Genomic DNA, 26,883 nt, shown 5'->3' with positions numbered 1-26,883 from the left:
GACAGACAGACACAGATACACAGACACAGACACAGACAGAGAGAGAGCTGGGGGATGTCTTTCTGTATGCTGTAAATATGTGTGGCTCCCATTGGATAATAAATAAAGCTGTTTTGGCCTATGGCAAGAAAGCTTACAACCAGGCAGGAAATCCAAACAAGAGATACAGAGAGAAGAGTGGAGTTGGGGGAGACGCCAGCTGCCACCCAAGGAGCAACACGGTGCCAGCCTACTGGTAATGCCATGGCCACGGGGCAACATATAGATTAACAGGAATGGGTTAATTTAAGATGAAAGAGCTAGGTAGCAAGAAGCTGAAGCCATAGGCCATATTATATAATCCTCTGTGTAATTATTTTATAAGTAGCTGCGGGACTAAGGGTGGGAGAGATTCATCTAGACTGCTGGGCAAGGCAGGACCAGAGAAATTTCCATCTATGGTGGGGGCAGAAGGGAGGGAGGGAGGGAGAGAGGGAGGGAGGGAGGGAGGGAGGGAGGGAGGGAGGGAGGGAGGGAAACAGAGAGAGAGAGAGAGAGAGAGAGAGAGAGGGAGGGAGGGAGGGAGGGAGGGAGGGAGGGAGGGGGAGAGAGAGAGAGAGAGAGAGAGAGAGAGAGAGAGAGAGAGAGAAAGTTGGAGGGAACATCTCAGGTTACCTGAAGATTTAATTAACACATTTTCTTTTGACCTGTTTTTCTCTTAATAAAAACCCATTTTAACAAAAAAAAAAAAAAACCTTTCACTTTCCTTTATCTAATGTAGCTCTCATAACTCTACCTTAGAAGTGATTACTTTATCAGATTTGGTTGAAACTACTGATAAGAAAGAAAAAGATCACGCGTGCATATTTGAAGGAATATCTGCAGATGCCAGGGAACCAAACGCTCCTGCTGCTCCCTCAGCGGGCTTTTCATGTTCATAGATAGCACAATCAGTCAGTGGCCAAAGCATATCCTTGCCCTTTTCCCAGTGGAGCTAGTCCTCTGTGATCTTGCTATCCTGTTTGATTTCTAGAAAATCGAAAGTAAGATTGCAGTTTGTGTTTGAGAGTTATTTTTAGTCACATTTTTATCTCTCTTGAGAGAAATCCCATTTTTTTCATTCTGAAGTATGTCATCTCAATCTGTTGTTAGACAGAATTTTGCATAAGTATGTTGTCAGATGAGTCTAAGAAAAAAATCTATTAGGAAATAAAGCAATGGCATCAAAATTTGAAAAGTCTATTATTAGAATTCTTATAATATTTACAATATCTCTCATCATGGAGCCAAGAGTGATTCAAGCTCTCTTGAAGTACAATGAACCATCTACATGAGGCAAATGTTATTCAGCCCATTGTTGAGCACAAACTTCTCTATACTATCGGTCCTTTCTTCACTGAGATAATCAGGATGTTTAGGATTTGGTTTTGAATACTCTAGCACCACTATCACTTATGGCAATGGATAAGAAGTAACATTACACTAATTTGACATCTGTAACAATGCAACACTGGGAATTCCTGTCAACAGGTGTGCATAAGTCCAATATTTAAAAGGATGACAGGGATTGGATTAGCAGATCAGGTTATAGAGATTAAATTCTTTGCTTGGCTTTATGTCACAGGGAGAATCCATCATGTCTTTATAGCTTCCTTGGGACATCAAGCTATTTCATAAACTTCTAAAAATGGCTTGGAGTACTCTCAGGCTATTTCATGTCTGATGTACCCCAAAGGTATGGTCTGCCGTAGCTGAAGAGGACTCAGATTACCTCAGGCCATGACGTTTCTCTCAGAGGGGTCTGGGAAAGATTCTCTGGTTTTAAAAAGAGATAAATAAAAGAAAAGAGAAATGCTCCTCTTCATTTAGAATACTGTTCTGTCTAGAAGTGACAGCCCAGCTGTGCACTACAGGGGAAGCTGGAGAGTGGCTCACTGCATTAACCACTTCTACATCATGGGTGGTAAAGAGGCAACTGTTGATTACTGGTGTTAAAACTTGCAATATTCAAAGGAGAAGATAGATTAGGGAATTGAAAAGAGCAATCACAGGCAAAAGTATTTTTGTTGTTATATTGCTGTCAAGTAGATGGAATACATGGGATATTAAGTACAGAGTTTGAAAATGACATTATTATTATTATTATTATTATTATTATTATTAATGACTTATTCAGACAGTGTGTCTCTATGTAGCCCTGGGTATCTTGGAACTTTCTATGTAGACCAGGCTGGGTTTGAACTCAGAGATTCACTTACCTCTGCCTCTCAAGTGCCGGGAAAAAGGTTGTCATTACCAACCGCACCCCTCCCACCCCATGGAATGTATGTGTATTGATAGTGATAGCCATGAAGGAGGAGACATTGGCAACGGGGAAAGAAGGGGCATTTTCTGTGTTAAATGGACTAGATGAAACAGGCCTACTGCACAAGAGAAGGGCGGGTACGGTAAGCCCTACAAACGGCAGCAGGACACAGCAATGCAGTTGTGAGCGGAGAGTAGAGGATGGAGGAGGAGCCTGTGGAACTGTTTTCTCATCATTTCTAACCTGTCCATGCAATAGGAATAAAATCTGACATCTGAAAGTCAGACTGTTCAGGGATTTTAGAGGCATGAGGAGTGCGGTGCCCTGAGACATGACTAAGGAGACGGGAAATGGGTGTTCGGGGAAATGTAGTGTTTGCTGGGCAGTCTCAGTACTCCACCCTGTGGTGATATTTTATCTGTGTACCCCAATAAAGCTTATCTGAGGATCAGAGGGGGAAAGTCAGCCATTATATTAAACATAGAGGTCAGGCAATGGCAGCACACGCCTTTAATCCTAGCATTTGGGAGGCAGAGATCCATCCGGATTTCTGTGAGTTTCAAGGCCACACTGCGAACAGAGCCAGGCACGGTGGCACATGCCTTTAATCCCAGCACTAACCATGGAGGTCTGTACAGACAGGCAGGAAGTGATAGAGCTGGGCAGAAAGAGGAAGTGATGTAGCTAGGTAGAGAGAGGAAGTAAGAGGGCAGGGACAGAAAGGCATATAGTCGTGAGTATACAGGAAGTAGGTCTCTTTGGAGGCTGAGGAGCTGGTGAGGTGAGGTTGGCTGTGGCTTGTCCTATTCCTCTGATCTCTCGGTTTTTCACCCCAATATCTAGATCCGGGTTTTTTATGAATAAGACTATTTAGCAATTTGTCTTACATTACCCAAAGTGAAGAGTCACAAATTTAACATAGATAAGGGGGTCCTTAGTGATTACCAGCTGGATGCTAACTGAGCTTGGGAACATACCTATATATTATGTCTTTCCTCACAGATTCATCTTAATGGAGTGGGGAGGGGTGTCTTTTGCATGCTCAGAGGGAAGGTTGTGTGAAGAACCATAGGGAGAAGTTGCAAGCAGCTGGAGGCAGACACTGTAATTATGCCCTCACAACCAAAGGAGCATGTGGGGCTACTGGCAGCTGCAAGTGGCAAGGATTCTGCATATTCCAAGGGACCACAGCCCCACTAACACCTTGAGCTTGGGTTCTATTTTCTAGAGATGTTAAAAATAAGTTTATGCTCTTAGTCACTGAGTGCCAAGTGTTTTATTATGTCAGTGCAATGAAATGCCTGCACTTATTTTTATAGTACTATAAATCCTAACCACAATTAATTACAAACAATTATCCTTTACTATGCAGCAGGGTTTCCAATAGCTTATTTGACAATAAAGTTCTTTCTAATGAAATTCCGGTTAATATTCTACAGAAATTACAAGTGTTCTTTGGTTTTTGTTTTTTAAAAAAGACTTTTATCAGTTACCATCATTATTTAGAATCTGTGCCACTTCTAAATGTTAAAAAACTTCAGGCTTCCTTATCTACAACTTTCATTATTAAGCATACCTTGAATCATCAAATGAAGAATACTTCAATTGTTTTCTTAAAGAATTATTACCTTGTCATGTTTCCTACTTATGATAAAGTTCGTGAAGTCTGGCAAGCTATATCACTTGATAATATCTACATGTAGGACTCCCAGCTCACAAGGTGGGAGGAGAAATGGCTTTGATGGTATTTGAGCTAATAATTTCTTGCCCTTCTGTTCTTTTTAGCCTCCAAGTGGAAATCCTTCTCAGTGTGAATGGCATCCTTTTATTTCGCATGGAAGTTGTCACACTAGATGCTCAGCAGTTCGTCCTGACCTTTCATTCTGTCATTCTGCAGTGGCTTTAGTGAGTTAGCAGTTACCAGCCACTGAGCATAGAGTCCATCAATCACTACCTCAGCTGCATTTGCTGTGTTCTTTGTGGGGTTCTTGCAGTAAGGAACCCTGTGGTTTTTACATATTAAAACCAGAAGCTCATAGGAGTTGACTAATTTATGTAAAAACACCAGCTTAGCCAGTGAGTTTCCAGCTGGAGAGGCAGAGCCAACTTGGTCTTCTTTTGACTGCCTCTACTTCAGCGGAACCAGTAATCACAGGAGACACTATACCAGCAGGATTGGTTGTTACATTCAGTACATCTCAAGCAGGAAATTGTCTAACATCTGTCAGCTCCTAATTGCGCCAAATCTTAAGGTTCCGAATGCACTAACTTTAGTTCTTTCTCTTGAAGCAAACACAAGGCTTGCAAAAAAGTTAAGCAATCCTTAAACACCAATTCAAATTTCACAGCATGGCATTGTTACAAAGCATGTAAGACAAAATGAAGACCCCACTGAATAGTTTTCATCTGCCCAAACCCCTGAGAGTGTGTGTGTGTGCATGTGTGTGTGTGTGTGTGTGTGTGTGTGTGTGTGTGTGTGTGTTTGTGTGTGTGTGTGTGTCTGTGTCTAGGTGTATTATGTCTTTCAATAATCAAACAACTTGTTTAATGATTTCAGAAAAAATGATTTCTAAGTGACCCAACAGTAATCATTGCCTTAAAGTTTAGAGTTATCATAGCTTCAAGCAGAATTTAATTATCATCTTACAAAAAAAGCCATTTAATTCTTACCTCCATGACCATATCTTCTGTGCCATGTGAACTCTAAAAAAAGAAAAAAAATATGTCAAGTTATTTTTTTGAGGTGTGTTTTCAAACATGGTCAAAGAGTCAATGATTTGGTAGAAAATGCTCTTCACACTGAAGATTGATGCAGCTTTACATCTGTGCAAATATTGTTCTCTTATTTTTACATTATATAGTGGTAGCACTAATGTTTGCAATCAATGGCATTAGTATGAATTTGGGAGATTAAACACTTTTTATTTCATTTATAGTAAGATGTCAATAACTATATACAATTTCTTTTTATGCATTATGTACACATCATGCATGCAATTATATATCCACATATTGCATGCATATCATTCTTGTGTCTATGTATATTTACCATTGATATTAAATTTTTAAGTATTAACTGAACTGAAGTAGGTTAGAAAAAGGAGGAACAGCATGAGGACAAAGGAAGGGGAAAATCCCCTACCTCCATCTCTGAAAGTCTCTTTTTTTTTTTTTTTTTTTTGGTTTTTTGAAACAAGGTTTTTCTGTACAGCTTTGGTACCTGTCCTGGATCTCACTCTGTAGACCAGGCTGGCCTCGAACTCACAGAGATCCACCTGGCTCTGCCTCCCGTGTGCTGGGATTAAAGGCATGCGCCACCATCGCCCATCAAGACTCAAGAATTCTAACACAACTGGCATTTGTTCAAGGCCTTTGCCTCCTTCCAGCTGTAAGACCAGCTTTCTAGGGTATCACCAGGACCCCTCTTTGTGCAAGATAGTAGTGCCTGGATTGCTCTTATCAAACTACATTCTTATCCAAGACATATTTGGATTCATCTTTTATTCCTACTTAACAAAAAGAGAAAGGGAAAATTTTGTTTTCTTAGACACCCTAGGGATGTAACTCAAGAACCGCCAACATGGTGTATATGTTTGCCACTAAGATAATTATGACTGTTCTGTGAGAACCCTACATTGACACTCAAAGTTGTGATTTAATGGTCCTCAAGTTCCTTTCCCTGTATTTCTAATACACTCTGGCTCTGCTTTATAAGGGCTTGTCTTGAAATTATTTTTTGCCTTCAAAACCAAAGATCTGTTTTTACTTGAGTTCAGGTTCCTGAAAGATGGAAGGAAAGACCCAGGCTGCTGGAGGCAAAACATGAAGCTGTGGCTTCATCTCTCCAATTGTTGACACTAATGAAATTATTTTCACCAAATTATGGAATTAGCATAATAAAAATCACCATCTCCTCAAAAAACACAATAAAGACTAGCTGACCATACTGTGATCCCTGAACTTAGAAAAATAATACAGGAGGATCAAGTAGTTCAAGGTCATCCTTATATGCCCAGTAAGTTCAGGGCAGCCTGGACTATAAGAGACCCTGTATCCAACAAATAAGTGAACCGAGTAAATCGTAAATGCAATAGAACAGTATGTCTAAAAATGTCATAAAAGAGACTGGCAGAGATTCATGTATGAAATGTCTACATACAGGTACGTTTTCAGATGAATAACAACTCAACAAGTACTCACTGAGCGAAAGTCATTGAGATAAAAACATCAATATTTTAGGAAACACATTACTGCCAGTAAAACTAGGTGTCTACACTTGTGGGAAATATTTCTGAATTTTGATATTTCCTTTGAAAGAGAGAAACATGATCTTTGTGCTGAGAGCTCAAAGTGGCAATGTTGTTCTTTATATGCATACAGATGTCATAGAATATTTGGACGCTATTTTCCTAAAATTAAGTAAACAAATGAAAAATTTATCAGATTCAGTGTTGTGCTGGATACTCATAATAGCTACATGTTTATTTTTTTTTACAAATCTTGTAAATCAATTATTAAACACAGCTATATAAGCTTAATGCTAATTGACAAGTGAGTAAGTTTTATTAAACGCAAAAGGAAGTCATTTAAAATGTTACTTTGAAATTTTTCTCACTATATTTTACTATTATTCAAGGTACTGAAGTTCATTCAATTGCAGGCAGGGGTGGTAGAAATGGCACACATCTCTTCCAACTCTACAGAGATTGTGTAAAGTTAAAATTGACATGCCAAGTGTTTCCTTTTCCAGAGATACAGTTTACAGGTTTTTGAGCATTTTACTACAGAAAGGAGGCTAAAGCTTACAAAATCTTCATTGAAAATAAAAATAAAATTAAGGTCAATCTTAGCTTGTAAAATTTATTTAATAATATGACTCAACCCAGATGTCAAAAGAAGGTATTAGTTCTACTATCACATGGAAGATTTCATGGAAACAAAACACATATTGATTATATTCACATAATTTCTGGAGAGTACACGAAGGCTTTTCTTTACCTCCTAGACAGGACGTAATAGAGATTAGCAGGAGATGGCTGGCCAGCAATGGCATTTTCATCTTCGGTTGAGTAGATGGTTCAGCTTTCAAAAATAAGGAAAGCTTTAAGCCAGGTGAGCACTATGAAACACCTGCATTGAGAAAAGACAAGAAAATAAGTTAGAAGCCAAGAAAGAAAGGTAGGAAAAGAAAAGGAGGTGAGAAAAATGGGCGACAGAAGGAGAAAGGGGGGAGAATCGGGAGGAATGGAAGAGGGAGAGGACTGGAGGGAAGGAAAAATGTACAACATTTGGGGACAGTGATGTTATTGACTCCATTTTTTCATTACTCTGATTTTAATACATTTGTAATGAGAGGACCCTCAAAGTCCCTTCCTTCCCAGAATACTCATGCTGATCAGAACTGGGCAATCTGATGATTTCTTTCCTTTTTCAACACAAAATACACTAATCATCTACTGAAACAGTTGTATCGTCAACATTTTAATACAGATCATTTTAATGGGTTAAATTTAGTTGAAGCACAGACAGGAAGATTAATTAATCTTATTGTGAGGCCCGAGGCCACATAAGAAAGATAACCTTTGTGAGAGCTACAAAATTATCTAGTTAAAATATCTTGCTTTGGTAAGTTTTCAAAAACTAATGACCATGTAGTTACACCACTAGATTTCACCAGGTGCTTTAGAATAGCCTGGTGGTAGTGTGGGGGCACATAACTAATGTTTCATTGTCTCTAAATAAGCAACAGATATGAAAAATCAAAAGCAAGGTAGAAGTGACTGCTCTTAAGAGACTCTCTGGTCAGTGGCAAACAGACAGGAACATGAGTCAGTGTAATGTGTTGGATTGAAGTTTGTGTGATATTCAACTTGAGAGAAAAAAAGGTTATCATTATTGAAAGTACTATAAGCACAGCACTATGGCAAAGTAAGTGAAACATGAAGGGGGAGATACTGTAGCCCAAGATGTAAGATCTGCTAACTATAAGTCAATCATTCTATGGAACTCTTGGAAAAACAACATATCATAGAGTGTGACAGAGATACCTAGTGAATAGGAATTTCAACTTAAGAGAATGTGTTTTCAAAGATTTATAAATAGTGATACAGGATGGTAGACAGGAAAGAAGACAAGGGGCCATCTGAAGTCAACACCACCAAGTGCTTCTCATTTGAGACACACATATTTCTCTCAGCTACTTTGTGACATATGGCATTATCCTGATTCATGGCATGTAAGATTCTTCTCACATAGCAATAGATGCCTCCTATGTTGGAGACTCCCTTTGAGACATATGAATCCCAAGACGGCAAGTTAATATCTTCTGACACCAATAGCCTTGTGAATGGTCAGTAAGCTCCTGACAAGTGTCTTGGTTAATGGCTGATAATGTCACTTTGAAGGAGACAACAGTCACTTCCTTTATTCAGACAAGTGTAAAGTCTGCCTTCAGTAAGGAGAAAACCCTGTTTTACAACCTAAGGAAGAGCAGCCTAAAGTCAGATGGTGACAAGCCATATGATGGACATGGAGAGTTGATTAAAAAAAAAATGGGAAGGAAAAAGAAGACAGAAAAAAAAACAGGAGGAATGGCTCTGATGAGGTATGTATTAGACTTCCAAGGTCCCTTCCTTTGTGCAGTTGCTAGCAGACTCTGTTAAACCATTTTTGTGAGTTCCCTCAGCAAGCCTAACCCCTCTTTTTCTCTCATAGTGAAGCCTCTTGCCATGCAATAGGCCATGGGCCCCAATGCTGAGCTTGACACTTCCCGACTTCTCTGAAAGCTTGGCTGTTCTCTATTTGTTAGAGCAAGAGAAAGGAAAGTAGTATGTCTTTCAAGGCACCGGAATTTGAGATCACTGGCTTTATGTCCACAATGATGTGATAGTGGAATTCCTCCCAGTTGTTGCCAAGACATATGTAAAAGAAATACAGGATTATGTAATATTTAGAATATCATTGGGAGAAAATGAACAGCTAATTTTCAGGTATAAAACTTAATTTATCATAGATTCCTGGGAAGGCAAGAAATATATGCCTAGAAGATCTGTATTAAATCTAGAATATTTTATTTATTTAATAGTTTTTTTCATTAAGCAAGATTGGCAAGAAAAATACTACTATAATAAATTATTTTTACTTCAATATATGAAAAATAAGAAGAATGAAAACTAATTTTTTCAAGAGGAAAGGGATCAGTCAAATGTCCTGAAGAAAAAAATGATCAGATTTGTTTTGTTTAAATGATGCATGATAACAATAGATATAAATGGAAAACACTGATATTGACTGGTTGAATCAATCTAAGCTTGGAAATATAACAAAATGAGAGTTTTGGTTTCAAACCCTCCCATAGGGCTTTGTATAACATTTAGGGATAAGTTCTTTGGTGAAGAGAAAGGTAGAAAAAATACAAACAGGTAACTGTGTCAAGATTTTTGTTTCTATGAGATAATCATTCTCAAATAGAATCAGAACCCATCCCTGGTGCATGAGAGGGCTTTTTGGAGCCCACTACCTATGATGGGACACCTCCTAAGGCCGTGAAGCAGGAGGAAGGGTTTGGACTTGCCTCTACAGGATGTGCCTCCCCATGGAAGGCCTTGCCTTCTTGTGGGGGAGGGATTGAGGGGTGGGGTGAGAGGGGGAGGCTGGGGGGGCAGGAGGAGGGAAGAGGGAGATCTTTGATTGGTGTGCAAAATGAATGAAAAAAATTTCTTAATAAAAAAATGAATAAATAAAATATGTGCAAAGCAAACCATACCACGTGAAATTCAATAGCAACAGTAAGCATTGAATTTTATCACAGCTCTAAGGAATTTTATATACAGTGTAAAAATGTGAGAAGGGCAATAGGGTTCACAATTATTCAGAGTTGAGGGCAAGGGAAGTTGCTATAGTTTAGTCTTGAGCGAAAAAGCAGCAGAGCTTATCGAAGAGAATAAGTTGGCAAACAGAGGGCAAGAAGGCAGAGAGCCTGCTATGAACTCATCCTTGAGGTCTTTCCTTTGGACCGCTTGTGAAAGGAAGGAGTCTCACACTTACCCATCAACTCTACAGGTAGTCTGGAAAAGTGGGGCAAATACAGAATTAGCTGCGCCCACACAGAGCAAGTGTTCCAGAAAGTTAAAAAAAACCTCCTGAAAATTAATTTCTGGGTCTAGAATGTTACTTTGCACTCCCTTCTCAGAGATCAAAGTACTAGGACGACATAGGAAGATGTAGTCTAATAGGGAAGAGAGACCAGATCTTACCTCTTTTTTACCCCCAACTACTGGGCAGCTTGCAACATTGGGATACTTATGCAACACCTCTGGCCCCCAATTTCTTCAAATGTTAAATATGGAATCAGGAACTACTCTAAGTGCTGTGTGAGAGTGTTGCTGTGAAATACTTACTCTGAAATTACGTGATGCGTCACAATTTTTATTCTACTAGTGCTAGGTGTCCAGTTAGACAGTAGCAGGATTAGAAAACAGGATTAGAGTCCTTCATCATAATCAGCAGATGGTGAACTGTAAGGCAAGGCCTGGAACTGCAGGACTCTAATTACTGGTCAGAGGAGTGGGACCTAAGTCAAATCTCTGGCCCTGGGTGGGGGTGTCATGTTCTGAACTGTCTGGAAGTGAGAAAGGAGCTCGTTCCTACAGCATGTAAGAACAAGGTCTGCAGCAAAGAGTGAGTTAGACATGTAGAAAGGGACTCAATTATGAGCCTACAAAACAAGCGAGTGGATGAAGATGAACATGACATGTGATCACTCCTCTGATGCAACAAGTGGTGTATGGTCACTTTGTTGAGGGCTGAGGGTGGGGGTGGAGGATGCTCACAGAATGACCAATCTCAATTAAAAATTCACTCAGTATCCATTCAGATCCTCCTGTAAGTCTCATAAAAGGCACTAAAGTAGGAAGTGAAGTAGTATTCCTCTTTGGGACACATACACACCCTTCAGGAGTTCTTTCTTGTTCTTCCTTAACCAATCTGTTAGCTCTGCTCTTACTCCTTATGTGTTTTCTTGCTGGGAGACAATGAACTTGAAAGCCATTGGCTCTCAGGGAGTGGTTTGGGGTGGGTTTGTGGCCTGCTAGACACCTGATACCCTAGTTTCCCAAGTTCAAGTTCAAAAAGAGCAGAGAAAAGCCTAGCCACTCTGGAGGAATCCACGTCATTAGGACTCTAGTGGATAGCTATAGGAATTGGGTTCAAGGAGTCTGAAACCTTACATGATAACCTGTATAGGAAGAAACGTTCTGAGAAAGGGCAAGGCACGGCCTCCTTCTATAAGGGTCGACCTGCACCAGATTGTCAGAACGGATTCTGACAAACTGAGCAAGCTATGCTTGAGCAGCCATACTCAACAGGCCAACTAGAGAGACAAGTAACAGTGAAATGGTGGAAGGGAGGTTCATTCAATACGGCCACACTGGGAAGGGGAACGAGGACACCTAGTGAACCCATCCCCCCAACCCTGCCGCCAACCCACCCCCTGTTGTTGTTATATGAGTTTTAAGTTAAACTAGAGGATACGAGTTAAACATAACTAAGCGGTCCTCATCAGTGTAGTCGAGCTCAGTGTTGACCTATAATTGCCTCAATTCCAGTGTCTTTTATAAGGTGACCTCAGCCATTTTCCTCTCCCAGCTTTAGTGTCCTGGGGGAAGTTGTAATAACTGAGGGTCTATTGCCTCAAGAGTCTAATGACTGAAAGGAGGAGCACCCATGTATCACTGAAATACCTCTATTCATGTCAGAATGCTTATATAAGCACACAGGTGCGCCAAACACTTGGATAGGAAAAAACATTCCCCTCCCCAAGCAAAGCTGTCCATTCTGCACACTTTAGAAAGTATATAAAGTCTTCCTAAAATGAAGATTCACATCACATTGTTCTTTTGGTTATGGTCCACTCTTACCCTCGAGAAAGCCCTAATATCTTGGTTAACCACTTCCTTTCTTCCCTATCATCTACAATAAATGTGATGTGTTCCAGCTGAATTCTTATGACAGGGATCAGAAGGGTCAGGCTGCCAAGGGGAGTCTAGACAAGATTCTGCTAACAGTAGGACCATCTGGACAGCAAACATGTCATTCATGCACTTTTCATTGCTCTAGTCTCATTTTATATGAATGAAGGACGGAGTCTATACCTACATTCTAAGCACTTCACAGAACGAAATTTTAATTTTAATTTTCTTAAATAACGATGGGATCATAACAGTAAACAAGAAGAAATGTCTCTTCTTGAAGCTTTGGGATTTTTTTAAGTATTACCATGGCCTGGAAACGTACTCTCGAAGAGTCTCAATGTTTTACCCATGTTCAAAGATTTTAGAAATGAAGTTGCTTGAAGTCTGTCTCTGAGTTTGAACATTAGCACTCATCAGATCAAAGTTTCGTCATTGTTCATGCCTCTCTGTGGTATGCCATGCCTTTCTTTCTTCACTTTAAAATGCTGCCACTTCAGTATCAGTTAATCATCAGCTAGGCAGCATGTAATTTATCCCATTAAATGGGATCTTGCTGGCTGGGTGTAAAAGCATCCTTGACATCTTGTCCATACATTTGCTCTTATTAGTGATTTACTCTATTGTGTTTCCCGTAGTCCTGTCATTTGTGACTCCCTGATCACATCCTTCAGCAGCACAGTGAAGCTAATCTCCCTCTTGAGTAAGGAAACTGCTCCAAGTATTTATCTCTAGGGGACACACCACAGGATACATCAGAGTGGGCTCCACAGCCTCCATGGGCATCACAGTGCTGGAAAAATGAAGCAGCAGAAGAAGGAAGCCATCTTCTCTGACACAGATTGCCAGTTACAGAGGCAGCCTCATTTCTACCCAGTAACTGAAGGAAGCAGACTAACAAGAAGCAGGAACCAGGGTTTGCTTCCTTTCCCAGAGGCTGCACTGTGCTGGCTACCTTCAAGAATTCCCTGGCCTTCAGGGCACCATGGCTTCTCACACTACCACATGAAGCCTGATGCCAGTCCCTGCACCAGTCACTGCTTCAGATCTTCCTAGCCTCTAGATGTGCTCAGGAACACCAGGGCAAAAAACTCTGCCACCTTAGTTTGCTCAAAGAAATTAGGAAATGGAAACAGGTACAAGAAAATTGATTTATTTATGGTTTGGCCAAAGAAGAGACGGTGGCCATCATACAGTTTACGAAAAGCTACAAAACAAAGACTAGAATATACATAAATTTAACTGAGAGACAGGCACTTGGGCCCTAGCTTGCCTCCAGATTCTAGGATGGAGACAATTTTTTACTCAAGTTTGGGTGGAGAAAAATAGGGATCTCAAAGATCCCAACATTTAAAAAAGAGGGGGAAAATCCCCATCTATTTTGGGTTGGGCAAAGTTCTTTGTCTTTCCTTCATTCCTTTGACAAGTTTAAAGCTGTAGCCCTTTGTTTTGGAGGCCAGGTTTAAGCTCCAGACTTCTGAATTCTTGAATGCCAGGATCACAAAAACAGTGGCAACAGAAAAGGACTAGGACACATAAGTGTAGCCTGGGAGCAAGGTGGGCACTTTGGCATCATATCAAAGACACCAATGACAGTGAAAATGAGGAGTAATCCTGACTAAGAGCTTCATGTAAGAGGCACATGTAACAAGCAAACGTGAGAGAGTCTGTCTAGTAAATGACCCACCAAGAGTCCCAAACCTCCAGCGAGTATCTAACCTCATCCCCCAGCTCTCTGGCCTATTTCATAGCTCAGAAATGCTTTTTTTAAAAAAAATAACTTGTTTCTGTTGCTATTACTGACACATACATCCCTGATCCAATTCCTTATCCCAGTAAAATAGAAATTGGAAATCCTAGTAGGTATCCTCGGGGAGTACATCTTGTCTACAACACAATAAACAAAACTTAATTCAAAATCAAACACATTATCATCCAAGTTGTTTCTGAGAGCACTTGACTCTACAGCATTGTGTGACGTCATTGTAGATTTCATTCTGAACAGAACACGTGAGCTTGACACTCACAACAACAATGCCCTGTAAACACCTTGCTTCATATTTGAGGCTAATATTTTATGGACTGTCGTGCTTTTTACTGAACATACAAAGCTAACTGCTTCATAGCAATGTAATTTCTTTGTAAGGAAAAATAAATCAAAAAAAAAATTTCTCACCAGCATTTCTTACCATGTAGCAAATTGGTATGTCTTTGGATGACACTGTTGACAGAAAACTTGATTGTAAAAATTGCTGTATAGACTTGAATTTCACTTCAAAATGTGTAAAATGAGTCCAGCACACCTCTCTTATGGATGCAGAAACCAGGCATCTACTCTTACAAAACTGTTGCCCATGATGACTCCCATAATGTCAGAGATCATATGCTACCTTTCCAAGCTAAAATTACCTCAGCAACCCCTCATGAATTAGCACAAAGGGTCTCCATGACTGAACTTCTCACAGCACCTAGCTGAGCCAAAACAGCTAAGCTGAGTGAATACCAGGCACTGATTCAAATTCTTACTCATCAGAGGTATGCCAGAACACACCCTCACTTAAAGGAAACAGGTTGAGTTACATTGAAAACCAAATAAACAGGATCGGTGAAGAAATTCCTCACATCATATATGTGTGTCTGTCTGTATGTATGTATTATGCATATGTATATATATATATACTTATGTATATATATCTGTTTATAACTTATAGTTGAAACACTAAAAATACAAAACAAAAAAAGTACCTTGAGATCTGCAAGCAATAAACACCAAGTCAAATACAAAGGCAGGGCTAACAGAAACACAGTTGACTTATCAAGAGAAACTCCAAAGTCAAAGAAACTTTGAAATTATGTATTTCAAGATTTAAACAACTGCGGCTGTAATCCCAGACTACTACTACATGATGCAAAACTGTCATGATTGAAGGAAGTAGTAAACCATTCCATGAGGAAACCAGACGAAAGAAACCTAGACCAGAAAGTCTGACTTAGAAAGGACACTGAAAGACTCTTTCAGACTGATATCAACGATAGGCACATTGAAGAAGAGACCAGAAAAAAGTCCCAGACTCTAGAGCAGGTTAAACAAATTGGTAATAGGAAAAGACAAAACATAGCGATATATATATATATATATATATATTCCATAATAACAATGAACAATAATGGTCTCAATTCTTTAATCAGAAGACACAGATGAAAAGATTATATTAAAAATCAGAACCCATCTATTTTGCTGCCTTCAAGAAGCAAACCTTGCATTCACAGACAGACACTACCTTAGAGTAAAAGAATAGGAAAAAATTCTAAGCAAATGAAATGAAGAAACAAAGAACATCAGCAGACTAGTATCTGACAAGAGGACTTCAAACAATGCCAATCTTGAAGAAGCAAAGAAGGCAGTGGCATTCTGATCAAGGAACTAACCCATTAAGACATTGTGAGTGTAAACAAAGACTCAGCAAATACATATGATGTATCCACTTTTATAATACACAAGTCGATGTAAAGACACAGATTAACCTCAATAAAATATTAATGCACGATCCAATTCCCATCATTATTAGGTCATTCTATCAAAAATAAACAGAAAAACATGGATTCAGTGACATTATATAGAAAATGGACTTAAGAGACATCTATGGAACATTCCATCCTCAAACTGCAGGATACACATTTTTCTTAACAGCTGATGAAACTTTCTCTAAAATAAGTTATATATTGGGACAGAAGGCAAATCACTGCATATATAAGAAAATTTAAATAATTCTCTCAATTCTAGCTGATCAGAACTGAAAACAAAAAGCAAATAAACAAATGAACTAGAAATCAACAGCAAGAGAAAGTATAGAGCATACACAAATTTACTGAGATTAAACAGCATACTACACAATAATTAATGGGGTCATTGAAGAAATGAAGAAAGAAATTTTAATACTGGTATTCAATTAAAATGAATATACAACAAACAAAAACCTATGGACTACAATAACAGAAGTTCTAAGAGGAAAGCTTGTACTCTTAAATGCCTACATTAGTGAATCAGGCAGATTTCAAACAAATAATAATGTACCTTAGAGCCCTGGGAAGAAGAAGAGAAGAAGCCAAATCTCAAATCCTCATATGGGAAGGAATAGTTAAGAATGGGGCATAGACTAATGAAATAGAAATTTAAAAAATACGAAGAATAAAAAAAAAAATCCCCAAACCATAGAGTTAGTGCCTAGGTGGGCTAAATGAGGTTGAAGTAGTAATAAAAGCTATCTCATCTAGGTCTGGGCCTAGAGGGAGTCACTTGCTGAACTGAACCCTCAGTGAATACCAGTGTTTCTCAAACTGTTCTCTAAAATGGGAGAGAAAGGAGATGTCCTAGATCCTCTGCAGGAAGTCAGTATCACCCTCATTCCAAAAGAGACAAAAGAAAATGAAAGAATATTACAGCCCTGATGAACATAGATGGGAAAATTCTCAACAAAATACTTGCAATTCAGATACAGGAACACATCAAAAAGATCGGTCTTAGGATCAAGTTGGCTTTATTCCAGAGATGTATACATGGTTCAATGCATACAAATTAATAATCCCAATATATAATATAATGGACTCAATGAAAGAAATCACAAGATTATCTCAATAGGTGCAGAAAAGGCCTTAAACAGAATCCAGCATTCCTTCATGATTAACCTACTGAAGAAACTGAGTGTCTAAGGACACATCTCGAAAGAATCAAGGCATACATGACAAATCTATTGCCACCATGATACTAAATAGAGAAAAAAAAATCCCAAAGCATTTCCACAAAATCAAGAAGAGGATGAGGGTGTCTATCATTACCATTCTCTCAACATAGTACTGGAAGTCTTAGCTGGGACATTAAGGCAAGAGGCACAAACAAACAAACAGATTTGAAGAACAAAGGAAGTAGTCAAAGCATCTTTATTGGCAGATGATATGATTATGTACATAAGAGACTAAAGGCTTTTCCCAGAATGCCATTGGAGTGAATAAACACTTTCAACAGAGTAACAGCTTGCAAAGTTAGCATCTAAAAATCAGTGGCCTCCTATAAACCAATAACAAATAAACTGAGAAAGAAATCATTTGTAGGGTTTTCATTTGAGAAATCTAGCCCATATCTAGACAGTCATTTCTGTGCTGTGATGATGCCATCTGACTCTTGTGCTCTGTCCTGGATTAACATCTTCCAAATAAATTAATCAAAACAATTCATCACACCATTAGTAAGCATTTAATGACTAACAATCATTTACAGAGATTGACATATACTTCCATGTAATGACAGACTGTTCCATCAAGGTCAGTGATTCTTATTTGCACTAATGAAGAAAGAGATCTATTAACAGATTCTTCTGTCATTATTTTAAAAATAAAAGAATATTTATAGGGATGCAGACACACAGAAGGCATGTTTCTGTATCTCTAGCACAGCTAGAGAAAGGTTATTAGGAAAGAGTAATTAACCTAAAATGTCTTTCCCTGGTCACTCTGCTCTGATCTCAGGGACACTTGACATATGGTCTACTTCTAAGAAATGAGGACAAAGGGATGATTACAGTTAAACATGGGCTAGAGACACCATCACCTTCTACTAGGGTTTTTTTTTTTTAAAAATACAAGAAATCAATATGAAAGTCTCCCAGGGCTGCTGGGGTCTCTTCATACAAGGTGTCAGCTACCAAGTCTGTGAACGGAGTCTGAATTCCATTTTCAGAAACCAGCTATTAGGATTAGCAAAATTGAAATCAGGAGGTGAGTGACAGGTTCTGGAAATGAAATTAGTTTGGGATTTAAAAAATTCTAATCCTTTTGAGAGGGAGGGCATAGTATACATTTAAATGCTAAGCTCATTAGTCAGTTTCATGTAAATCTTATACTTCTCCAGTCAACTATTGAATTATTAAATACAATTTTAATGCAGTACATTGTCAATGTTCTTTAGCTTCCCAGAGACACCTTTAAACTATCTTTAAGGATTATGACTTTGGTTTAACCTTTGATGCAGTATCATTACTGAAATTTGAACAGCTTGTTGTTATAGTCAAATGTATTTAGTAAAAATGCTGAGTAAAGAATACAGTGCACACCCAAGGAAAGCATTTCTTTTCCAAAAGTAACTGTAAGTAGCATTATTTATTTATTTTTTGCCAGAATATGATCTAATGTGGCTCTGCTAGAGGTAGAGCTATGAGTTCAATGGTCTTCAGGTGGTAAAAGCCTGGCTCTGAAACATCCTGCCACCAGAATGTGTGAAGCATATGGGGAAAGAGAAGCAATATTCAAACATTGCAGTAAATGGAAGAGAGTGTGAAATGACCAAGTCAGGAGTGAGTGAGGGAAACTCTACAGGCTTTTTGATGATGTGGGCATTAACTGGGTGCTGATAAGCTTGCATCTTACAGGATAGGTCATGGCTCATGTTTCATGTAATTGGATATGTGATTAATAACTCTTTTAAAACACACAATGCATGCAGAGGAACTTAAACTGTAAGTATTCATTTGTAATACTTTTAGGAGACTTCTTTTCCACAAGGAAATAAAATCCATGTGGAATAGAGGCTATGCTAGATTCACACTTACTCACTGCAAATTCAGGAAGACAGCACTCTTGAGTGCTACCATAAATACAAAGCATTGCTTTTGTCCTAGATTTTAGGAATGTGTGCATGTGTGGAAAAGAATGCAGAATGGTGTATCTGAAACTATCACCCTCCATGGAGCTTATATAGTATCCACCGCATCAACTTATTTAGCTTGAAATTTTAAAAATTTGAGATGCTAAAGAAAAACAGAGAGAGAGGAAAAATAAGCAAATCAAATAATATGACTTCTTGATTACTGGCAATTCAAAAAAAAAAAAAAAAACCCTTGATTGAATCAAGAAAGGACACACTAGTTTAACAAGCAGGACTTAAAACGTTTGTCTATTATTCATTATCTCTTCTTTTACAACAGAAAAGTCAGACTTGACTTCTTTTAAAATCACCAGAACCTTGTGCTAGGTTTGGCATAGAATTGTTGCGGGGGGTGGTGGTGGTGGAGAGGAGGGGGGCACAGATGACTACTAAATGAAGTGTCCAGCTTGCTTAGTTTCAGTGGGATCTAGAAACAAGTACCAGGAAGAAAAACTGTAAACGGTCTGCTGTCTGGGTACCAGCACCTGCATGGAGTCAGGTAATGAAAAAGAATACTAAAGTAATAAAGGGATACAAACACATGGGGCGCATCAGAGAAAAGACACACAACACACACAGTGCCTCACATCATCAGCTTACATATTATCCCATAGGATCCCGACATAATCTGCCTGCATGATAAGAGTCGAAACACATGACAACCAGGAGAATAAGAGCTTGAATTCTAACACTGCAGACAGAGTCTAACCCCATAGACTTACTGTTTAATTTTTATGAAGATACTGTCTGTGTTTGATCTGATATAGATCATGAGAGAAGATACTTCGCAAACAGCAGTGCCTGCCTTCTCATAATTATGAATCAGTGTTTTTCAAAGTGTAGTGTTGAGATTAGCCACTTATTAATAAGACATGTCCCTGAGCAACACCCAAGAGTAATTAAGAGTTTCTGGGAATACTCAATATATCTGCACTTTAATCAAATGTCCAGGGGGATATTTAGGCATCTCAGAGTTGCAGAATTGCTATAGTATGTTAAATTTGAAATTTCAGAGAAAATCTGTGCCTAGAACCACTGTGTGTAGATGTGTTTGGAGGCCAACCCTTAAGCAAATGTACTATAAAATCCATGGATATGCATCATGTAATACCCCAGCTCTTAAAATTCTTCTGCACTGCACTTCATCTGTCCTTCAGTTTGTGTGAAAAATGAATATCCACAATACCTACATCTGACTGACTTTTCCATATTGAAACGCAAGGGGCAGTTGGAGCCGAGCATGATGGCACACACCTTTAATCCTAGCTCTTGGGAAGCAGAGACAGATGGCTGTCTGTGAGTTTGTGGCCAGTATGGTCTACAGAATGAGTTCCAGGATAACCAAAACTGTATAGAGAGACCCTGTCTCAATGAGAGAGAGAGAGAGAGAGAGAGAGAGAGAGAGAGAGAGAGAGAGAGAGAGAGAGAGAGAGAGAGAAATGGATGGAAGGGAGAAAGGAAGGTAAGGGCATTTTGATTTGCTGCTTTGACTAATGCCTGAGATATTCTAACTTTTACATGGGGCTCTCTTACCGAACTATAATGATCTGACTAAATGTGCTTTTAACTTTCATTTTTGCCCAGGTACACATCAAACTGATGTGACATAGCTGGATGACTACAGAGACCCCCGTGCTGAGATGCCAGCCCAGTGAATCAAATCTAATAACCCGAAGTGGGATTTAATAAGCCTTGACAGCAGAAACACTCCATGCCAGCAAGGCAGAATGATTCAACTTTTTTCCCCTCTGCTCTCACAGACACGCACATAAGGACAAAACCTGTGAAGACACACTGCCAGATGGGAGAGCTCACTCAACTTATACTTCAAGCGCTAATGACTTCCTGAGCTGCCCTCGTCTCTCTGTACAGCTTTAGTCCTCAGTGAAGATAACCACATCTAGGAAAAGGCTTCGGTCCCTGCTGTCATGGCTCCCCTGAGATACCATTCTGATCCTCTCTTTCTTGCACCTCTGCACAAGCTTTGGATATCAGCAGCTGTTCCAGGTGCCTGCCTTGGTGCCGAACAGGTGAAAGCACAGTCATTGAATACTTCACCCAGTCACAGATGCAAAAGGCTTCTTCGTGACTTCTTACTCTCACCTACATTAAGGGAGTGATATTAATAATCATGTAAGTATTAGAGAGTCGTTGCTGGGGTTATGAGACATGGCACAGACAAGCCGTATTCCTGAGAACATGGTGTGGCCTGTGACAATGGAGGTTTTGAACAAAAGGGAAGAATTCATTGACAGCATGTTGGTTGTCACAGCCATGTGCGAACTAATACATCCTGGAATCTCATCCTGGAATCCAGCATAAGAAAATTTTATTTTTTTAATGAACTTTAACTTTGAAAATTTTACAAGCATTTGTGCATTAATAATAATGTTTTTGAAATGATCATTATAGCATTTCTCCTTTTTCTCTTCCTCTCTCCAGCCCTCCTAAGCACCTCCTTCAAATTCATGGCTTATTTTCCTTTCATTTCCTTTCCTTTCATTGTTAACACACACACACACACACACACACACACACACACACACACACATAAATAAAACTGTTCAATCCGTGTATTTCCTTTATATGTATATAATCTCAGGGCTGACTTCTTCGTGAGGATAAGGACAAATATTTAGAATACACCTTGGAATTTTGCTGGTTTAGTAAAGTGTCAGTTGTAAGTTGCCTCCAGGATCCATGATTTCTCTAGTCCCTATTAACTAGCTGGTTTCCAGCACTAGGCATGGTTTCCCAATGTTGAGCAGGTCTTCTATCCAAGTAGAGAGCTGTTGGTTTCTGCCAAGATATGCACACCACTATTGTAGCCTCAGGGTTTATTGTGCCATGCAGGGAGTTATTGTGGTTCATAGCTGGGTAGGTCTACTGGTTGCTACGCATTCATTTTTGAACTCTAATAAGAGAATACCAATGAGTATGTGTACAGTAACCATTTAGATATTTAGATTTTAGTGCAAGATGTGCCCAAACCTACATTTCTAAAAACTTTTCTTAAACAATGCACAATAAAATTATCACGTGAAGGCAGACAGGTGCAAAGTTTTCACTGTTTATTTATTCCTCTTGATTTTTTTTTTGAAAAAGAAACTTATTAAAAGCTAGTGAGGTAACTGAGTAGGTAAAGTGCCTGTCACCAAGCCTAATGATGTGAATTTGATTCCCCAAACCCTCATGGTTGAACAAAAGAACTGACTTCTGCCAGTTATCCTCTGATCTCCATATGCATGCTGTGGCACACAGACAGACAGACAGACAGACAGACACACACACACACACACACACACACGAAAATACATGCAAAAAGAAATTACTTTAAAAATTTTCAAAACTATTTAACAAGATCATCCCAGCTTAAGAATTTCAGATATGATTTAATGAAGAATGAATGGCTACTTAGATATTTAGTAGAGAAATGAATTATTTTGCCTAAAATTGTATGGCTCAGTGAGAAACCTTCCTTTTCACCTTCACTGTGTACATCAACAGATCATTCTTTAGAGTCAGGTACGATGGTAATTTGAAAGCCAAGTAAAACTCCTTCAGGAAAATTAATTATAAGACAACTTTTGAGGACAGAAATTTTGTACTTAACCCTGAAGTGTGCTTAACTGAAAGATTTTAACCCAGAGTCTGGGTACTCTGAATGTTTTTATTTTCTTTTAAGGCTCATAAATAAAGTCTCTCTGGCATGTTCTAGACTCTCTTTCTTCCCCACAAAAGAGGTAACTTTCTTCTCTGTAACTCCTCTGTCCACCCAGAGGAAGGACCCTCCAGAGATTAATCTATACAAAAGAAGACTGAAAATAAACATCCTTTCCAGAGACAAGGGAAGTCATGCAGCTTTACAATGATGTCAAATGGTAGAAGCTATTTCCCAGTGTCTTCACCCCATCATCTTCACCCCATCATCGTCACCCCAGCATCGTCACCCCATCATCGTCACCCCATCATCGTCACCCCAGCATCTTCACCCCATCATCGTCACCCCATCATCGTCACCCCAGCATCTTCACCCCAGCATCTTCACCCCAGCATCTTCACCCCAGCATCGTCACCCCAGCATCTTCACCCCATCATCGTCACCCCAGCATCGTCACCCCATCATCTTCACCCCATCATCGTCACCCCATCATCGTCACCCCATCATCGTCACCCCATCATCTTCACCCCAGCATCGTCACCCCATCATCTTCACCCCAGCATCGTCACCCCATCATCTTCACCCCAGCATCGTCACCCCAGCATCGTCACCCCAGCATCTTCACCCCAGCATCGTCACCCCATCATCTTCACCCCAGCATCGTCACCCCAGCATCGTCACCCCAGCATCGTCACCCCCAGCATCTTCACCCCATCATCTTCACCCCATCATCTTCACCCCAGCATCGTCACCCCAGCATCGTCACCCCCAGCATCTTCACCCCAGCATCTTCACCCCATCATCTTCACCCCATCATCTTCACCCCATCATCTTCACCCCATCATCTTCACCCCATCATCTTCACCCCAGCATCTTCACCCCAGCATCTTCACCCCAGCATCGTCACCCCATCATCTTCACCCCAGCATCGTCACCCCAGCATCTTCACCCCAGCATCGTCACCCCATCATCTTCACCGCAGCATCTTCACCCCAGCATCGTCACCCCATCATCGTCACCCCATCATCTTCACCCCAGCGTCTTCACCCCAGCATCGTCACCCCAGCATCGTCACCCCATCATCTTCACCCCCAGCATCGTCACCCCAGCATCGTCACCCCCAGCATCTTCACCCCCAGCATCTTCACCCCCAGCATCTTCACCCCATCATCTTCATGTTCAGCTGCTTCATTTCTGTAACCACCAGACCATAGGTAACAGTGCAACTCTGCTCTTAGTGCGAAGCACTTCCTTTAAGACTTACAATGACACACTGAGAACTGTGCTCTGAACATCTCCACTTTTCATATGAGAGGGCTCATTCAGAAGGACTGAGGATAAGTCTTCATTATTGTGGTGATGCACAGACAACATAATACCCACTTGTTTAACCACTTCAAGTCAGTGCCATTAAGTACACTCATACTGTTAAGACCACACACAAGAATTTTCCTCTTTTCCCAGACAGAAACCAGAATTCTTGCTGAGACTAGAAATGCAATTACATTTTCTCTCCTTCAGTGACTGAGCACTAAGTCACAAAAATAAGCTGCACTGTTTTCTCACACTAAGGTCCTACGGTTTGCTACAAATGTTTTAGTAATCTGCTCATTCATTTTGGGATTACAACTCAAATGCCTTTCCCCTCCAGATGTCTGAGAAATCAAAACAGAAGCCAGGTTTCTCTGTTGCACGCTCATTATTTCTTGGAATTCCTTCATGGTTAAGTGTTGCTCTTTACAATTAAGCATTCTCACTGTCTCGCTTCAAGCCCCCAGTCTTGGTCTCCAGGGGCATCAAAGTTTCTATCTGGCAGTGATGTGAAGGAATATTTGGCTTCTGTGGGATACCTGGACATCTGGAGGGATGAAGGGAAAGTCTGGAAAGACTGATGGCCTCTGCTTGGCCCCTCCCCTTTCACACTAGAGCCATTTAACTGCCTCCATAGCTTGTGTTTGTTTCTTCATTTTAAACTACTCATAACAATCCCACCCTTATTCTTCCTCTCCATTTCATGATTTAAAACAGAGTTGATGTAGAGAGTGTTCCCAAATATAGGCCTGGCTATTTCTCACCAATTCCTCCTCCACTATGAATTCATTAAATGGACAGATGGGTGTGACTTGCCTGACACCAAGTTGAAATCTTACAGAGAATAATCTAGATAGGAACAAATTATTTTCATATATTAAGTTAACATATTTTCAAAGGATCTCTTGCCAAGCCTCACAGAGCAAGCAGCTGCTGCTACAGGCCTGCACACCACAGCAGGGTAATGCTGGTAAGTACAGCTGCATGAGCAAGGCCACAGAATCCCCCAGTGAATGTTTTCTTTTTAGATGTTGTTCTCTTTCTTGTATCTTTCAAATCCTTTGGCTTTGTTTTGTTTGTAGAGAGCTGCTCACCTTGTGAGACTGTTCTGTTTCTTAAAATGAAAAGATATTTCCATAATCCTTTTACAAAGCCTTTAGAGACTTTGCTGCCTTCTCTATGAAGTAGGCAGTGTTATTTGGCAAATACCTTTCATCCAGGCTGGAGAAATGGCTCAGTATGAAAGAGCACTAGCTGTTCTTCCAACGGACCTGGGTTCAGTTTCTAGCACCCACGTGGAGCCCACAATTATCTGTAATTCCAGTTCTAGGGGAACCAATTCCCTTTTCTGGCCTCCATGGGCACCAGACATGTATGTGATTAACAGACACCCATGAAGGCAAATATCCACGCACATTATTTGCAAAAGAAATACCACTAAAGCTTAAATCACACATCAATCCTCACACAGTGATAGTGGGAGATGTCAATACCTCACTCTCACCATTAGACAGGTCATCTATCCAAAAATTAAACAAAGAAATACTGGAGCTAACAGGCATTATAAACCAAATGGACCTAACAGGTATCTACAGAACATTTTCACTGAAATACAACAGAATGTGCCTTCTTCTCTGCACCTCATGGAACTTTCTCCAAAATTGACCACATACCAGGTCACAAAGCAAGTCTCAACAGAAACAAGAAAACTGAAATAACTCCCTGCATCCTATGAGACCACTGTGGATTAAAGCTGGATTTCAACAACAGAAACACCAGGAAGCTTACAAACTCGTGGAAACTGAACAGCTCTCTACTGAATAATTACTGTGTAAAGACAGAAATAAAGAAAGAAATTAAAGACATAAAATATTTATCAGGAAGAACTATTGTAATGAAATTTTCTAACTGGAAAAATATGCATTCTAATCTCACTTCATATGTCAATATAAACTCAGATGAGTTCAATGTTCAAATATAAAAGTTAAACCACTTTAAAATAAAACTTACAGTCAAAGCAAATAATCATGTAAAACTCCCGCAACAGATGAAAATGAAACAGAGATTTTTTTCTCTCTTACATAAAAATTACAAACAAATTCTAAAGCCAAAATATGAATTGGGTAAAAGTCTGAAATTGGTTGTAGGCAAAGTTCTAAAGAATTCACAGCTAAAGGTGTGAATAACTGTATAATCATCATAGGTGCATAATTGGTAGGCATGGTTGGAAATGTACATGAAAGAATAAATACCAAATAATTGTAAATTAGAAATACCAAGGCTGGGAAGATGGCTTAGTTGGGAAAGTGTTTTGCAGTACAAACATGATAACCTTGGTTCATCTCACAGCATCTACATGGATGCTTGGGACACTGACATGCTTGTAACCCCAGCACATAGAATAGGCATGTTCTTGGAACTTGACAGTTTGGCTGAATCAGTAAGATCTAGGTGCAGTGAAAGCATCTGTCTCAAAATGTGAGCTAGAGAACAACTGAAGAAAGTACCTGGTATACACCTCTGGCTGCCTCACGCATGTGCGCCTGTATACCATACACCTGCTTGCACGCACACACACAGAGTAACACATATATCATACATATACCTATTCCATACTTATACTTTCATCATATACACATACAAAATGCAAACTTAAATGTGCTTTTATATATATGAATAAAATTATATAATTATAAAATTAAAGTTAGTAAAACTCAGTGCTAAAATTAACAGAATGATTGAATTTTCCTACACCACTAAAAAGTATTAACTAAGACAACATTTTGAGAAAATAACTTAAAAAAATCAAAGGACTGAAGAGAGTTCAGATATTTTGACACAGTAATTCACCCTAAAAACGTATTCTAATGACTTAATTTGATTTATTTACATTAAAATGGAGCAAAATCATAAAACATTGAACTTTCTTGTATTAGAATCACAAAAAATATTTTATATAGTA

The 26,883-nt window shown here is 39.5% G+C and overlaps 2 protein-coding genes across 5 annotated transcripts in view; one reads left to right on the top strand and one right to left on the bottom strand.

The window, feature by feature from the left end:
• Positions 1-26,883, bottom strand: part of Cntn1 (contactin 1) — a 305,783-nt gene that overhangs the window by 134,176 nt on the left and 144,724 nt on the right. For all 4 annotated transcript variants that reach the window (XM_052748699.1, XM_052748698.1, XM_052748696.1 and 1 more), the window contains 2 exons: positions 7,283-7,414; positions 4,955-4,987 (listed from right to left, as the gene is read on the bottom strand). In XM_052748699.1, coding sequence (XP_052604659.1) covers positions 4,955-4,987; positions 7,283-7,343 — 94 coding nt within the window. In that variant the 5' untranslated portion in view covers positions 7,344-7,414. The remainder of the gene's footprint in view (positions 1-4,954; positions 4,988-7,282; positions 7,415-26,883) is intronic.
• Positions 22,828-23,901, top strand: LOC128116179 (putative proline-rich protein 21). Its single transcript, XM_052747382.1, has one exon. It carries the CDS (start codon positions 22,828-22,830, stop codon positions 23,899-23,901), a length of 1,074 nt encoding a protein of 357 aa, XP_052603342.1.

This window comes from Peromyscus californicus, unplaced genomic scaffold (assembly GCF_007827085.1).
Source record: "Peromyscus californicus insignis strain IS unplaced genomic scaffold, ASM782708v3 Scaffold_20__1_contigs__length_68692818, whole genome shotgun sequence".
Taxonomy (NCBI): Eukaryota; Metazoa; Chordata; class Mammalia; order Rodentia; family Cricetidae; genus Peromyscus; species Peromyscus californicus.
The sequence above is the reverse complement of the archived record's forward strand: the minus strand, read 5'-3'. Positions and strand labels throughout refer to the sequence as shown.